The 17,906-nt window shown below is 39.5% G+C and overlaps 1 protein-coding gene across 1 annotated transcript in view; it reads right to left on the bottom strand.

Annotated features, from left to right (window-relative positions):
- Nucleotides 1-249: 249 nt before the first annotated feature.
- Nucleotides 250-17,906, bottom strand: part of ASAP1 (ArfGAP with SH3 domain, ankyrin repeat and PH domain 1) — a 478,196-nt gene continuing 460,539 nt past the window's right edge. The window contains exons 30-32 of the mRNA XM_036755612.1: nt 9,562-10,064; nt 7,331-7,453; nt 250-3,292 (exon numbers count right to left, since the gene is read on the bottom strand). Of these exons, the coding sequence (XP_036611507.1) occupies nt 3,218-3,292; nt 7,331-7,453; nt 9,562-10,064 (701 nt within the window). The 3' untranslated portion in view covers nt 250-3,217. The remainder of the gene's footprint in view (nt 3,293-7,330; nt 7,454-9,561; nt 10,065-17,906) is intronic.

Below are 17,906 nucleotides of genomic sequence, written 5' to 3'. Positions count from 1 at the left end.
GGAGGTAACTTGCCTGAAATCACCCAGAGGATCCTAGACTTCAGAGCTGCAGGAGACCTCACAGGCTATTCTAGTCCAACTCCCCTCATTTTACAGGATAAGGAAAATGATGATGAGTAAGGTGAAGCGACTTGTCCCTGGTCACACAGGGTTGGGATTTGCCTCCGGGTCTCTTGCATCTGAGTTCATCAATCATTCTTCTAAGCCACACTGCCTCTCTCCACTCAACAAAGGGGCAGGGTTCAGATGTTTGGGATCAACTGAGAATATGTTTATTTAAAAGCAATTTTAAATATTTAAAAAAGTAGAAATGAACACATACAGTACTGGAAAAAAAAACTGTCACATTAAATACCTGTGAAATGACAAGTGTACTGATGTTTGAACTTTAACATTCGGATGAGAAGTTGAAATTTAACTGGTGGCATGACCAGATCGAGGTTCCTATACACAACATGTGGATGTTCTAGGCAATAAAAAAATAAATAGCAATCGCCATTTGACAGTAAAATAAGACACATACTATTTGCAGAACATACTTTCCCCTCTGGGGGAAAAATAAAAACAACTAATTAGCTATTTTTTTTTGTCTATAAGTTTCCATACCTCCAAAATACTATGTCATGTACAAAATTGCAGATAGTGGCTCACTGAGTTTAGGTACAATATCTGATTTAAACTCAATCAAGATCATAAAAGGTATCCCGACCTAGTTTTCCTATGTCCCACAGTAAGCTGGAATACAGAGAACGTCAGTTTCTGACGGAAACATTGTCTCATTAAAAAAAAATAAGCCTAGAGATGTTCTTTCAGAAGAGGTGACAAAGAACAGAGTGTTGACTCCATGGTACTTTGCACATGTAGTCTTTACAGGTTTGGTTGTCATCGTTTTTTAAACCAGTTTATTTTAAGATCACCTGAAAATACACTAGACCACAAAGATCATTAAACTTGTTCTTTAATGTAACTTAAAACACTGTATAAGTCATATGGAATGCTAAATAAACTCATGGTTTCTTTCAGAAACCAGTACAGCCAACATACTGAGGTGAGTGCTGCTGTAGAGTGGACATTGTTGAGTTTGTTTGCTCCTGGTATATTTGTTTTGGGTTGGGAATGAGCTCTTGTTATCATCCAATCACAGGACTTGGAAGGGACCATCTTGTTTTACAAATGTGGCAACTGATGGCCACAGAGATGAACCACTTGTTCAAGGTCACACAGTTAGTGGATAATAAATATGGGATTTAAACCCAGGTCTTCTGTTTCCAAGTCTGGTGCTCCTTCCACGATACCACACTGTTTCCTCAATCAAGGGTCAGAAATGACTCACATAGCTAGTAAGTGTCAGAATGTGGACTTGAATCTGCCTCTTGACTCTAAGGTCTAGGGCTCCTTCTGTTGTACCAAGCTGCCTCTTAAGTCATGACACTGGTGAAGAAATTGTTTTAAAAATCCTTTTCTGATAACAGTTGATAAAATAATTTGCACATTCCTTCACACAAGTTTTATTAGGCCATGATTGAAGTTTCTGTACTAACCATTTTCAGAGAACTACATTAATATTCACCGAGCACTTTCAGCTGGGCTAAACAGACTCTTCTAAAGGTTTTTGTTTGGAGTTGTGCTTTTGTGAAGCAAAAATTTCTCACTAGCTGCCAAGACTATCTGCTTAAAAATATTAGTTTTATATGCCACTGCCAAAATAGTTTAAGCAAATGGAATGCCAGAACCACACATGAGAGGGACTCAGAGACAGATGACAGTGGCAGCAATTGTAGAGTAAGACTATCGCATTCTGTTCCAGAATTAAGACTGATGTAAGGAGGAACCAAAATAAACAGACGTGTCCTTAATGATCTAATAAACCACTGGAATGAAAAGAAAATTGAGTGCAGCGAGTTCACTTCAGGAAATGTGTTTGGTCACAGTGCAATTCATAGCAGCTTTTAAGACCCCAGTTATGAATTGACTAGAAGGTGACTGGTGTATTGGCTAGTGTTTTAAGTGGGAAAACTATTATCTGGAGCTATAGATTAATGAAGATTGCAGGCAGAAAAAAAAAGGAGTTGCTACTGAAAGTCTCCAATGGGGGACTTGCAGGAAAGGCAGCCTCTTGAAGAATCTGTCTCCAAAAATGAGAGATATAATCTGAAATCAGTGGATTTTCGGCTTTGACAAGGCTGAGGATGTTGACTTGAAATACAATATGTAAAGTCATTTTCCAAGAAAGCCAATCGACTACAAACCAATACTGTTGTGATCCTATGTTTCAGTTTTAATCGTAATCAAATTTTAAAAATAAAGCTAACATTGTGTTTTAACTTAGCCATACTATTCCTTTATAAAAGGTAAGTTTCAGGTAAGCTTCTAAATGCATGCATAATGTAAACGCTAATATTTTCTAGCAGTCCTTGGTTACTGAACATTTAATGAAAGAGACCTTTAGCAAACTGTACTTAGAGATTTTCAACTTTTGCTAAAATCTTCATGGGATATATGTTCTTTTTGCATCATGAGGTAATATCACAGGGGCACTAACCATGGAATGGTATAAATTCACCATTCTTAAACACGAACTAGGCTATGAGCATCTTAATATGCCATGGAGAGCCAGAAGGTCGGTGAACATTTCTCAGAAAGATAATACTTACATTTAACTGAGCACTTTCTGTAATAAATACCAAAGTGGGTTTCATAGCTGTAAACTGGATACACTGATAACTGCAGGCTTGTTTGTAATGGATGGAAATGGTTTGCTTGGAAAACAGAATCTAACTCTCCACTAAGTTTTTTTTTAGTCACATAATTGAGAATACTGAACTGTTAGGAACAAAGAGTCCATTCTATGCACTTCAACTGCTGATCAAGACCACCTCTACTTGGAAAGCTACAAGTCCATAGACTTTTTGTGTTTTTGTTTCAAACAGCATAGACAGAGATGTAAGTGCTAGATGCCAAGGATGGCTTCAGCAAACCCAATAAGGCGTGCCAGATTCCAAGGCTACCTTAATACTGGCAAGGGTTGGATAACGCGGTGTATTTACAATACATAATATAATTCACCTCATGAGGTGACCTTAAATGAATTTCGTATTCTGTAACAGCAGCTATATACACATTGTGCACAGGATTACAAGGAGGCGGCAGCCGTCTGCTTTTGCTAAAAAGCCCGTCTTGCATGTATGATGTGCAATGCTCAAAGATTCGCGTTTTGCTAGTCAGACAAGATGTGTACAAAAGACACAGGGAAGACCCCCTTTCTCTCTGGATGTCCTTCGATGTGCCCAATCTGGAAGAAAAGAACATACAATAGTCAGGTTGGAAATTCTGTAATTCTACAACTAGTCAATGATTTGCTTTTGGTCTGGACCAGTGACTGCATTGTGGGGGGATGGGGTGGAGGAGAGGCTGTCCTCAAGATGGAGAATCCCTTCACCAAATGTAGAACAGCAACTCATCTCTAATTTAAGATCTTAAAGAATTTCAGAGAATCAAAGAATTGTAAAGTTGTAAAGGACCTCGGCATGTATATAGCCCAGGGATCCTTAACCTGGAGTCTATGAATTTATTTTAAAAATACTTTGATATGGACAGAACATCGGCCTGGGAGTCAGGAGCACCTGAGTTCAAATCTGACCTCAGATATTTATTACTTGTGTGACCCTGGGCAAGTCATTTAACCCCACCTCCAAAAAGCAAAAACAAATAAAATAGAAATACTATGATAACTGCATTGCAATGTATTTGATTTCTTTTGTGATCTATGCATTTTATGGCTTTAAAAATATTATTCTGAGAAAGGGTCCATTGGCTTCACTAGATTGCCAAATGAGGAGAAAAAAAGGTTAAAAACCTCTGACTTAGTTTTGGCTTATACACAAAAGGAATCCCTATCACAAAATACTCAACAAATGGTTATCCAGTCTAGGCTTGAAGACCTACAGGAAAGGGGGGCTCATCGCTTCTCACACAGACTATTTCACTTTTGGACACTTTTAATTGTTAGAAGACTAAGTTGGCTTATTGCCAGCTGATACCCATTGCTACCAGTTTTGCTCTCTAGGGTCGGTGAAACCAAGCTGAACCCTCCTTCTACATTCCTAGTGCAGTGAGAAGTTTAATGACTTATCTAAGGTCACACAGAAGTAATACTTGGATCTTGGTCTTTCTAAATAAAAGGCTAGTCATCTATCCGCTTTATCACAATGTCCTAGGGGTGTAAAAATTAAATACCAGAGTCAAAGATCTAGGGGTTTTATTTACTCTACCTCTCTCACTTTATGGATGAAAAAACTGAGGACCAGACAAATAAAGTGGATCTAAAAAAAAAAAAACAAACAACCTGACACTTATTTAGCAGCATGAAGTTTTGCAAAATCATTTACATGAGCTATCTCCTTCTAGTCTTTCACCATCTCAGTGAGGTCAGTACTACAGATATTATTAGCCCCATTTCATAGCCTTTACTCAGAAAACTGAGTCCCCAAGGGGTTAAGTAGTTTGCTCATGGTCACACAGCTAGTAAGCGTCTGAGGTATGATATGGACCTATAGGAAGCCTTCCTGACTTCCAGTCTAATAAATTCCACCCAGTGAGCTATATTGCCATTTGCCCAAGATTACACATAAAGCCAGTCTTCCCGACTGAGCTAGAACCTAGGTCTCTTGATTCCCAGCCCAGTGCTTCTTCCTCCTACCCTGTGTTCCACAATGGCTTATGGAAGTCTCAACATATGCTGTGCAAACCACTAGCACAGGGCTTTGTGCCATTCCTTTCTTAGGGATCTAGTTAATGCAAAGAGAAAAGCATTCAGCAACCTGAAAAGCAGAAGGGTGGAGGAAGAGGAAATATGGGTGTTTGCTTAAAATAGGAAATCTATCCTGCATTACTCCATATAGGGCGATGGGTTAAACACAGAGACAGATTCATTTTGGGATGTTTCTGAGGGCTGCTTACCTACCTCACAGGGATGCTGTGAGGAAAATGGCTTAAAAATCATACCACCTCACATTTATAGAGTGCTTTATGCAGATTTTCTTATTTAAATCTCAGTGACCTTTTGTATCCCCTTTTAACAGATGAGTAAACTGAGGGCTAGACAGACAAAATGACTCGCCCGGGGTCAAGCGCTGGAGGCAGGATTTGAAGACAGGTTTCTTTGACTCTAAGACTGTAACTCTGTCCATTCTGCCGAATGAAAGTATCACCCAGCTTATCATTGTAGGACCACTGTTACTACTTACACGACCTTCACAGCCTCAGCACTGGCTATCAGTTTTCTCACTTGGGAAATGGGAATAATAACATAAATAGCATCAAACCTGGCCCCAGACACTTACTAGTAATGTGACTATGGCCAAGCCACTTCCCCTCTGCCTCAGCTTCCTCAACTATAAAAACAAAGACAGTAAGCGCATCTACCTCACAGGGCTGCTGTGAGGATCAAATGAGATACTTTCAAAACACTCGGCATGGTTCTTGGAACAGGGTAGATGCTTAATAATGCTCGTTCCCTTCCCTCTCGAAGTTTGCAAAAGCCTTCTACAGCACTCCTAGGAGATGAAGTATTTTAGGTGCCACTACACAGAGGAGAAAGCCCAGGCTTAGAGGTGGGAAGTGACTTAGTCCTAGTTCCAAGTTCACTGTCCTGTAACCTGCACTTGCACTCAATTCAATTCAGTTGCTGTAAGAAAATTGCTTTGTCAAACATGAGGCGTTATGTGAAATATAAGCTGCTACTAGTATTCTTCATGCTCATTTGGCTTACTATATATAGAATGTCCGATAAAAATGAACTTGGAAATGAATGGCAATTAACAGAAACAGCTGGATAGGCTCTCCTGAGAACTTGATTTTATATCCTCATCCCACATTATCTTCTAAGGACCCTCGGCTAGAGGCACCAGTTTCATGACTTGCAGAAAAAATCATTGATTACCCGCCCTGGTCCCTTGTGACCTAGACTTAGATGTTCCTCTTTGTAGAGGAGGAAACCATAAACACTCAATTCTGTCAAAAAAGAGGAAGATCACCTAAAGACCACTGAAGAGTCCCTTGTCAATAGATGTCAGTAAATTAGACCCTCCACAAGAGCTTTTTCATGTTGTTGGGTTTTTTTTTTGTTTTAAAGAGAGAAAGCTTGTTCTCATGGATAAGTTATCTTAGCTCAGCTATAATTTTCAACTGATCCACATGACTCTTCTTCTGCCTACAGACATGCTTAAGTCTTCCTCAACCCTAAAGAATTGTCACTTGACTCTACCATTCCCTCAAGCTTATTCTCCTGGTAGCTCTCATCCTTTCCACAGTCAAACTCCTGGAAGAAGGTGTCTGTACACGTGACCTTTACTTTTTCTCCCCTAACAACTCAACCACTTGAAGCCAGACTTCTAACTTCCATCCTCATTAAAATGGCTTTCTTCAAAGTTACTGATGATCTTTTAATTGCCAGATCCAAAGGTCTTCTCTTCGTCTTCATCCTCCCAAACCTTGTTAGAGCATTTTAAGCTGCTGACCACTGTCTTTGCTTTGAGACGTTGCTCTCTGGTTTCTTTTCCTACTTGCCTGTCTCCTCTGATGGATCATCATCTGCAGCCCACTCCCTAACTGTGGGCTGGGTCCTGAGTCCTCTTCTCTTTCCTATCTATATCCTCCTCTCCTAGTGATCTCATTAGTTCTCATCAGTTCAGTCAATCAACAAGCATTTATTAAGCACTTCCTGTGTGCTGAATGCTGGAGATACCAAAACAGTCCCTATAATCCCAAGGAGTTTACATGGTACTGGGAAAGACAACATGCTTAGCACACAGCTTTGCATGGGTCTTGCTTACTGATTAGTGCCAAAAGAAACATGTGGTTTCCTGTACAGGCAACATACACATACACAACTGTGGATCACCCCGGATAGAAAGTCTTGGAGCAGTGGCAGGTTTTTACTGGGCAGGCTGTCATGTTGCACATATGAGCGATGAACTGCCTTTTTTGACCATTTTCATAGGAAATAGAACTTGGTACTACAGAAATTCTGCCAGGCAGGCATGAAATTAGAATGCTGAGGAGCACAGGCTCTTCTACAGGAGTGGAAACTTGCCTCTGAGACCTCCTTCAGGCTTCAAAGACACTACACTAAGCGTAATTGCTATTCTGTGTTTAGCAAATAATTCATCTCCCTCACGACTTCCCAAATGGTGCTCAATGGGATGAATGCTGCAACACCAGCAAGTGAGAGCAAAACAGGCATCCAAGGAAAATGACTGCTGTGGTACAGAAACAAGACCAGGTGATACCTCTGTAGACGTTAACAACACCAGGATACAGGGACACTTACCCACCACTCTTGGTCTTCTTCACCAGTGACAATGATCACTTCTCCTTCTATGAACGTGAGCTCATCATCATTATCAGCCTGACAGTCATAAATGGTCTTCACTCTCCTCACTTTGTTCTTCCCCTTAAATAAATAAAATGGACTTTTAGCTGGAAGAGCCAGATAAAGACAGAAATGGAATGTGGCGGTCCGTTATCAGTGGACTTGACTCGCTGCCTTTTTTCACTCTTGTGAGAAGGTAAACATTGTGGGGGCAGAATCTGGCTTCACCAAAGATACAAAAACCCGAGATAAGTCTGGTTTTTGTACTGCATCCCTCTTTCCCCCCACCCCCACCACTATGCCCAGCAACATTAGCTTGTTAAAATTATAGAACCATCTAAAAATGCTTCAGGAAAAGATGATGTCGACAGAAATGTGCAACTTCTGCATATTTAATATCAAGCGTTAATGATTTCATAAGTCTCAAGAAAACTGTCTTTACCAGGAAGAAACAGGCTAGTTTAAAACAAGGAAAAGGAAGCAGCTTGCATATACTTCATCACTAAGATTTGGAAGGATTTACTGTGCTTTGCTTCATTTTTAGCGTTTTCCATTTTTGATTAATTCTGACTTGGGTTGTTTTTTTTTTTTGGGGGGGGTAGGTTTTCTGTCCTCCTATGCAAACAGAAACAAGGAAGCAGAGAAATCTAAATATGGGTTCTAAATATGGTCCCTGCTCATTGGCAAACACAATGTATGGAAAGTTAAACCAAGAAAGGAGTTCTGTGTGAATTTATAGTGTCTACAGAAACTGGTGAGGGATAGCTAGAAGATCCATTAATAAATAATAATGATGACGATCATAATCATGATACAGTAGTAATAAATAATACAGTGCTTTAAGGTTTTGTGAAGTGCTTTGCAAATATCTCATTTTGTCCCCACAACAACTCTGGGTGGTAGATGCTATAATTAGTCCCATTTTATAGATGAGGAAACTGAGGCTGAGAGAAGGTTAAGTGACTTGCCCAGGGTCACACAGCTAGCAGAATCTCTGAGATTGGATTTGACTTCAGGTCTTCCTGATTCCAGGTTCAACTCTCTACCCACTATGCCATTTGACTGACTCTCCCCCATTATAATGAGAACACATCTGGCAACCTAAATCAGTGGTCACAATGTCTTATCTCCCTACTCATTTCTTTCTTTTAGGTCACTGAAGGGTTTCACTCTCTTGCTTTCTACAGAACTAAAATGTGATCATAAGCTCTCAATTATATCTGCAACTGGATACTTCTTTGTTTTTCAACTTAAAAGCATAGATTTTTAAGAATCATGGAGGGCCTTAGAGGTCACAGAGTCACCGAATTTCAGAGCTGGAAAGGATCTTTTTGTGGGGCAATGTGGTATAGCACATGGAGAGCTGCTAATCTTAGAGTTAGGAATATCTGAGTTCAAATTCAGCTTCAGATACTTAAAAGCTGTGTGACCTTGGGAAAAATCACTTAATCTCTCTAGTTTCATGGCCCTGGTTTCCTCATATCTAAAACGAAGGAGTTGAACTCTATGACTTCTCTTGTTCTTTCTAGATCTAAAACTTTAATTCTGTGATCCCATGCCCTCAAAATCTAGCTAGTTCAATATATATATATATATATATATATATATATATATATATATATATATATATATATATATATATATATATATATATATATATATATATATATGAACAAAACACCTATTTCCACATTCTACAGGTGGTCTTCCAGCCATAGCTTGAAAGACTCTAGTGAAGAAGAGCCCACTCCCTCCCTCCCGAAACCACCCATTCCACTTCTGTATAGTTTTAATTGTTAGGAAGGTTTTTTATATCAAACCTAAATTTGCCTTTTGACAGCTTCTACCATATTGCCTCCTTTTGCCCTCTAATGGCAAGGAGAACAAGTCTAATCTCTCTTTCCTGTCTAAACCTTCTCCCCTCTTGTGATGAGTCACATCTCTTTTTTTTTCCTTCAAATACTAGAAAAAAGCCACCAGGTCCCCAAACTAAGTCTTTTTCAAGTTCATCACCACCAGTTCCTTTAGCCAATCCTCACAGGACATGATTGGGAGAGGCCATTTAGCCTCATCTACATCATGCAAGAACTCACAACATCCCCTAATGAATGGCCAGCTAACTTGGATATGTGATTTTGTGGTTCCATCTTCCCTCCCAACTTTACACCAAGTTTTGGTGATTTACTCACTGTATTAATTTTTCTGGGAAGAGGCACCGGTGTCTCTGGCAGCGTGGGCGTTAGGTCATTGGAATCTTCTGATGCTTGCTTTTGGAGAGTCTCTCGAGACTGGACATTTGGAGAGAGATCCGTAGTGTGGAGTTTCTGATTTACCTCCAAGGGCTGGGTCTTCGGTGAGCTTTCTCCAGCTTGGGATTTAGCCAGCAAGTCTCCTAATTGTGGCTTTGGGGGCAGGTCTTTTATTTGTGGTTTTGGAGGTAAGTCTGAGAGTTGTGGCTTGGGAGGCAAATCTCCAAGTTGAGGTTTTGGGGGCAGTTCCCCTGGTTTAGGGGGCAAATCTCCAATCTGAGGTTTAGGGCCTAATTCTGCAGGCTGAGGTTTGGGAGGCAGGTCTCCAGGCTGTGGCTTCTGTGGGAGCTCCAGTGGCTGGGGTGATTTCTGAAAGATTTCTGGGGGGACATTGGATTTATCTATGGAAAGATGATGGCTGGTTTCGATTTTCCTTAGTGCCACTGATCAAAGCAAACAACAAAAAAGGGGAATTGGTTTTAATATTGTATCATACAGGGAAACCCTAATTTCTACCTGTCACATTGATTTTACAAGGTACTCACACTCTACATACCATTTCTCTATGTTGAACAATTGGTATTGGGGCATCACCAAAAGGAAATGAGTCTCCAAACCCTGACTGAAGGTGTGTGTTTTAAAAGATAAAACCCCTAAGGCTTGGGAGGCATCCAGTAGGCAACCAGATGACTTTTTAAATAGTTTAGGTAAGAACAAGATGTCCAAACTATCTACAGATTTAATGGCTGACACTGAAAATGTGTATCTGTTGACTGAATGGTTAGGAGATGATATTGTAGGTTGAGAGACAAGAAAAAAAAAGAAACAATTCTGTTTAAACAGCTAACTTGTTAATACTTTACTCAGTTTGGGTGTTGTACTTTTCCTCTTATGTTTAAGCTATCTGATAAGAGGACTGGAAATAGCACACTTTGCATGGCTGTGTTTGAACATATTTCATGGGTATCTCTGCATACCTCTCATGACATGGGAGAAGGCTTCAGCCTCCTTGATGAGAACATGGTGTCAATTTTACTAAATTAAACAGAGAGATGTACCTAGAGAGTATCCTTGAATAATTAAGAATGAGAAGTTTTCAGTATGAAATGAAATGATTCGTATATGAAATCATGATGCAATGAAAGCTGAGCATACTGTCACTCTCGATAAGAGGCACATTAAAGTATGACACACACTAAGAAACAAGTAGATTGCATGTGCATTTTTAAAAGAAAGAAGTTCTCTCAATCACCCATCATTAAGAACACCTTCCTGAGTTCAAATTTGGCCTCAGACACTTACTAGCTGCGTGACCTTAGGCAAGTCACAACCCTGTTTGCCCCAGTTTCTTCATATGTAAAATGATCTAGAAAAGGAAATGGCAAACCACTCCAGCCTCTCTGCCAAGAAAACTCCAAAAGGGGTCATGAAAAGTTGGACAGTCCTGAAAAACAAATTGTTCTAGTTTGGCTCACTTCATTCTGTATTAGTTTATACAAGTTTTTGCATTTTTCTCTGAACGCATCCCTTCCATCACTTCTTATGGCACAATACTATGATATTACATTCATACACCATACTTTCTTCAGCCATTCCCTAATAGATGGGCACCCCTTTAGTTTCCAGTTCTTTGCTACCAAAAAAGAGCTGCCATAAGTATTTTTGTACATGTGGGTCCTTTTCTTCTTTCTCTGGATGGAGAAACCTCTGAGAAGTCCTGGTTGGGGGATTCAGGGAAGATGGGAGAAAGAGAACTGGATCTATGACTTTGTTCCTGAACTGAATCTCTAACTACCAGGTGCTGCTTCTGGGTAGGTAAGCACCTGACTCAAGTACTTCTCTGCCGTTCCTATACCTGGTTCTATTTTCATTCTCCTGACCTGCATAGTCACAACATGCATATATCGTCTTAGTCTTTTGTTACAAGGAGTCTGTAAAGGGAAGGTGGAGAGAGGAAAAAAATAAGACTTTAAACTTTAGAAGAAAGGCCATAAAAGTCAAATGAACAGGACAGCTTTGAAAGCTACAGGTTGACCTTATGGTACACTTACAAAGAAAAGCAAGCTGTATATAAAAGAAATTTGTAGTTTCATGTACAATCCTTTTTTGTTCTACTATGCATATGCAAATAATAATTCTATTTTATGTTTGATAAGTTCAAAATAAAAATAAAGATTATCTAAAAAAATAAACATCAGTAGGAATTCAACAGTTAAAGAGGGAGAAAAAATAGCAAGGTTAGGAAAAAATAAAGTTTCTCCTAAAATGGAAGATGAAAGAATGACATTTCTATTCTTCTGAGATTTCTGTGTCCTCACTTTTCTTAATCACTGAATTCTGAGTCTAATTCCATTCAACGCATCTAGGATTTAGAAGCCCAATGATGATGATAGTAACAATGACAATAAAAATAACTGCTCACATTTCTGTTATCGTTTTCAGATCTACACAGTAATTTTCTCACAGCAATCCTGTGAGGCAGGTAATATCAGCCAGTATTCCCGTTTCACAACTGATAAAACTATGCTTCAGATGGTGAAGTTACTTGCTCCAGCACCAGATAACAATAACATTAATAATAAAGACGCTAAGAATGAGAGATGTCATTTATACAACACTTTAAAATCTACCAAGTGCTTTTAGGTACATTCTATCACTTGAGCCTCATGACAACCCTGAGAGGTAAGTACTATGGGTATTCTTATCTCCATTTTACAGATGATGAAACAGGCTCAAAGAGAGTAAATAATTTACCCGCCCAGGGTCACACAGGTCATAAGAAATTTCAATATTCTTTCTATGATACAATGTTATTTTCAGGAACACTAAGTGGGTTAAAAGAGTATCTACCTTATCTTTCTCTCTCTCTGTCTCTGTGTCTCTCTCTCTCTCTCTCTGTCTCTCTCTCTCAGCTATCTGTCTGTATCATCTATCTATCTGTTTATCTAATATTTCCGGCATCAAGGAGCTTTCAATCATTTAAAACAAAAATTACTTAATAAAATACTAATAATATCTTTCTACCTTATTCCATCTTTCTGATGTTTGTAGGTTTTCATCATCTGTTTGAATAAGAACTCTCATCCACGTCCACCTAAAGCATATTGTTAGATTTGTGGAAACTGAAGCCAGCAGCCTGGCCTAAAAGGTTCCAACTGGTTGTATTTATTTATACTTTAGGAAAACTTTGTTACGGTAGGGATCATAAAATCATTCACTAGCTGCACCTAGATCACCAGCACCAGAAATTCATCTCTTCTGAGAGTCAAAGAATGAACCTAAGCAACACACGAAAAGAGACTCCCCCCACCCCTTTCCCCTGCTCAAAGGGGCTGGGTCTGCAGAAGAGTTAACTTTTGTCACCTAGACTTCTAGGACTATTTTGCTTCTTGATGGCCCCATTGAAAAGTCCTTTTCGTAAAATCATTTAAATTACAAGTGGCCTTTTTTTAGAACCAGGGCAAGTAAAGTAAATGACATGTCAGGATGGGGTTACAAGATATTGCTGCAGAAAAGTACGTTTTTGATTTCACAAAGTAGCTATAACTTCATAATTGTAGGGAATTCTTGGTAAGAAACAGTCCCTCAGCTAGCAGATCAGCATCTTCAAAGATACCGCATTTCCCCATGTATAAGATGCATCCTTTTTCAAAAAATTTGGGGGGGGTCTAAAAACTGGGTGCATCTTATACAGTGGTTGTCGATTTTTTTACTTGCATTTCCCACTTTTTCGTGCTTGTTTTTGCGCTCATTGTTTCGCATTTGTTACCGGTATATTAGGTTATGTTTTGCCACGTTCTGCCCAAAAATGGCTCAGAAAAGATTTTCGTACAGTGCTGAATTAAGTTAAAAGTGATCCAGTTTGCAAAAGTTAATGGAAACCATGCTGCTGAAGGTAAGTTTGGTCCTCCTCCAACTGAGAAAACAATCCGAGTCTGGCTACGGGAAGAAGAAACCCTACTGAAAATGCTAAGGCAGAAGAAAGCCATAAGAGGCAAGTCAGCAAAACAGCTGATTTAGAGAGGGAACTGAAGATATGGATTGAAGATCAAAGGGCAACTGGAATTCCTGTGTCCACAAAGATGGACACAATTGGTGCTTCAGGTTCATGAAACGGAATGGACTAAGCATGTGTACACGCATCAGATTGCCCAAAAGATGCCTGAAAGCTATGAGCAGATGAATAAAACTTGAGTTCAATAACTTTATGTAATACATTTTTTTTTTCAAATTTTGGGCCCCAGAATTAAGGTGCATCTTATTCATGGAGAAATATGGTAGTTCAATTCAACAAACTCTGTGCTCTGTGCAGGGAGCTATGCTAGGTGCTAGAAATACAAATATCCCATGTCCTCAGGGAGCTTATATTTTCCTGGGAATATTCAGTACATAAGGAGATGACTTGCTCCTTAGAAGGAAAGCTATGGCAAATCTGAACAGCATACAGAGAAATCATCTTCCTGACAAAGGTCCATATAGTCAAAGCTATGGTTTTTTCAGTGGTAATATATGGCTGTGAGAGTTGGACTATAAGGAAACCTAAGTGCTGCAGGACTGATTCTTTCCAATTGTGGTGCTGGAGAAGACTTCAGAGAGTCCCCTGGACAGCAAGGAAATCAAATCAGTCAATAATGAATATTCACTGGAAGGACAAATGCTGAAGCTGAAGCTTACATACTCTGGTCATATAATGAGAAGACAGTACTTATTAGAAAAGACTCTGATGCTGGAAAAGACTGAAGGCAAAAGAAGAAAAGGATGGCAGAGGATGAGACAAATAGACAGTGCCATGGAAGCAATGAACATAAGATTGGACAGACTCTAGGAGACAGTGGAGGACAGAAGGGGCTGGTGTGCTACGGTCCATGGGGTCACGAAGAGTCAGACACAAATGAACAAAGGAAATAATTTCTATTATTTCACAAAACACAGAGTTCTAGCCACAGATAATCACAAAAGGTGTTAGGGAGATGCATGAGGCAAATAGAGTTTGAATGATTTGTCCAGTGTTGCTCAGCAAGTAAGTGGATCTGAACCTGGGCTTTTCTTGATTCCAAGCCCAGGATTCTACTGGTATGGCATGTTGCCAGTTATGAAGCATAATTTAGAAAAGAAAAATCACATTAATAAAAAACTCATTTGAAGTAAGGATTTAATTTTCTCTCTAAAAATGAACCAAAAGGATATTAAAATCAGGTGTCCACAGTGGTGATGTGGGGAGTGGACAAGGGAGGGAAATTGGACAAATGGTCAGAGCATGCAATAGCTTCAGATGGATTGTATCTAGAACTGAATCTGTAGTTCTAGTGCTAGGTTACAGGCACCTTGAGTTCTTAAGCTCTTTTTTGCTTTTCCACTCTGCCTGTGGCTCATCGATTTCTGTTGCCCACAATACAGCCTAGAACCTTGAAATCTATCATCTCTTCATTACTCAATAATCTCTGATTTTATTTGTGCGGGTGGATCCTTTGACAATGCAGCCTATGACCTTTTATGAACTACTGTGGCTGAAAAATTCGTCATTTGGATCACCTTCTGCTGATAAGCTTGATCTGAAGATATTCTGGCTGAGATGGACCTGGCATTATGTTCTGGTAGAAACCTTCATTCCAGGACCACAGATCACAGGGAAGGGACCTTTGAAATCATTTTGTTCAATTCTCTAATTCTATACACATAGAAACTGGGGCCCAACAAGGTTAAATGCCTTGGTCCCTATTCTACTTTCCATAAGAAAGTGACAGTATGAATAATTAAAGAAATGCAAATTAACTTTGAGATTGATGGAACAGACAAAAGAGTGAAACCACAAGCAAGATATTCATGAGTGAAAACTTTTCAATTTCTTTGTTAAGGGCCACTTTTTGGATATAGGTAAACATCTAGATAAACACTGGAAGGCTAGTGCGGTCTCTTAGGAAAAACACTGTACTTGGAGTCAGGAGATTTGGCTTGGCTCTAACACATTTATGACCCTGAACAAGTTACTTAATCTGTCAAGGGAAGGTATTTAAATTTCTTTGAGCTTGTTTACCCGTCTGTAAAATGGACACATTAATGCCCATACTATCTATCTATATTTCACATGGCAGGTATAAGGAAAGCATTTTGAAAGACTTAAAAGCATTATATAAATGTGAGCTATTGCCTTTATCCTTCATTATTATCATGGGGCAAATAGTTCCTTTCATTTTCCACTGAGACAAAGTGAACAACTTTGGCACTTTGTGTGCGGTTTTCTTTTTCAGTTCCTTCCTTCCCACACTGCTGAAGTTGGGGCCTACCTGGCTTCTAAATAGACCACAATTTGTCAGAATGTTCTAACAGAGAAAGACCAGCACTCCCACATCACCACTTTCAAAAATGAGACTGGAATGTTTTTCTTTCAAATGAAAAGTTTGATCTGTAAGAGGAAGACAATTTGGTAAAAGAGTTGAGGGCCCTCAGTTCAACATAGAGATGGCATTTTACACAGCACTTTCTTGTTTTGTTGGGACAATATGTGTATTTACACATGTGCTCCCTTGGGTAACGCTGCCTGGTAAGAAATTTAAATATGGCTACCAAAACCCAAGCAGTTGAGAAAGGGACCAAAATTCAACTGCGATGATTTGTGTGTGATGCTAAAACTTTTAAAAAAACCCACAACATTATACACTTCCTCTTAACTGCCCTATCTTTCTGTCTGCTGACTTCCTACTCATTCATCAAGACCAAAAGCTACCTCATCTGAGAAACCTTTTCAGAATGCTGGACCTTGAGTGAGGAAGACTAGAATTCAGATACTCCCTCTGACACTCACTGCCTGTATGACCATAGACAAATCATTTAACACCGTAAGCCTTAGTTTTCTTATTTAAAAAATAAGAATAATCCCTATAGTGCCTACCTTACAGGGCTCTTTGTTACTCAAATAGGAAAATGCATGTAAAGTGTTTCGCACACTTTAAAGGGCCATATAAATGTAAGTATTGGTTTTTTTAACCTCTTCTTAACATGTGTCTGGTTTCACGTCCTCATTCATGCAAGAGACATTTATTCAGAGCCTGTATATAAAACACAGTACTAAGTGGAATTAAAGTGATAACTTCACTGAGCTTATGGCGAATGCTCACGTTGGAGTGAGAAGAAAAAGAAAGAAGGCAGTTGAGAGATATTGCTAAGAATTTGATACTTTACTTTATTTAAGAGGTAAGGTATGAAGAAGAGTGAAATTCTAAAGTTTTTAGCCTGGTGACCTGGGGGAATGGTAGTGCCACTAAAAAAAAAAGTTAAAAAGAAGAGTTGATACTGAGAAAAAATAACCTACATTTTATTCTGGGCATATTGAATTCTACTTTACTGTATGGAAAAAAGAGGTTAGTCATGGATGACAATATTTATATATCCTTCCTCAAACAATTACCTTTTAGTAATTGTGTTGGGCTATCAATCAGGCAATAAACATTTATTAATTTCTTTTCTGTTCTTTTTTTTGGAGGGGGGGGAGGCAAGGCAGTTGGGGTTAAGTGACTTGCCCAAGGTCACACAGCTAGTAAGTGTCAAGTGTCTAAGGCCGGATTTGAAATTCAGGTCCTCCTGATTCCAGGGCCAGTGCTCTGTTCACTGCACCACCTAGGTGCCCCCCAAAACATTTATTAAACATCTACTATGCACCAGGCACTGTGCTAAATTCTGGGGATATAAATAGGCAAAAAGTTGCCAACTCTCAAGGAGCTCAAAACCAAATGAGGGAGAAAACAAGTATGTACAAACAAGCTACATGAAAGATAAATAGGAAATGATTAAAAGCGGGAAGGCACTAGAATTAAAAGGGGCTGGGAGAGGCTTCTTGCAGAACGTGGGATTTTAGTTGGGACTTAAGAGAAGTCAGGGAGGTCAGTAGTCAGTGCAGAAGAGGAATAACGCTGCAGGCATGGTGCATAGTTTCAGAAAATGCCCAGAACTTCGAGATGAAGTGTCTTATTTGAAGAGTACGTGGTGGGGAGTAAGGATGGAAAGGTAGTGTGAGGCTAGGCTGTGAAGGGTTTTGAACGCCAAATAGAGCATTTTATATTTGCTCCTAAAGGCAACAGGGAGCCATTGGAGTTTACAGAGGGTGGCTGGTGGGCTGAAGGATTGACATGATTGGGCCTGTGCTTTAGGAAAATCACCTTAGTGGTTGAATGGAGGATGGATTGAAGTGGGGTGACTTAAGACAAGCAGAGCCATTGGCAGGTAGACCCACCAGCAGCCTATTACAATAATCTAGATGTGAGGTGATGAGGACCTGTATCACAATGGCG

This window comes from Trichosurus vulpecula, chromosome 1 (assembly GCF_011100635.1).
Source record: "Trichosurus vulpecula isolate mTriVul1 chromosome 1, mTriVul1.pri, whole genome shotgun sequence".
Taxonomy (NCBI): Eukaryota; Metazoa; Chordata; class Mammalia; order Diprotodontia; family Phalangeridae; genus Trichosurus; species Trichosurus vulpecula.
This window is presented reverse-complemented; position numbering and strand designations above follow the sequence as displayed.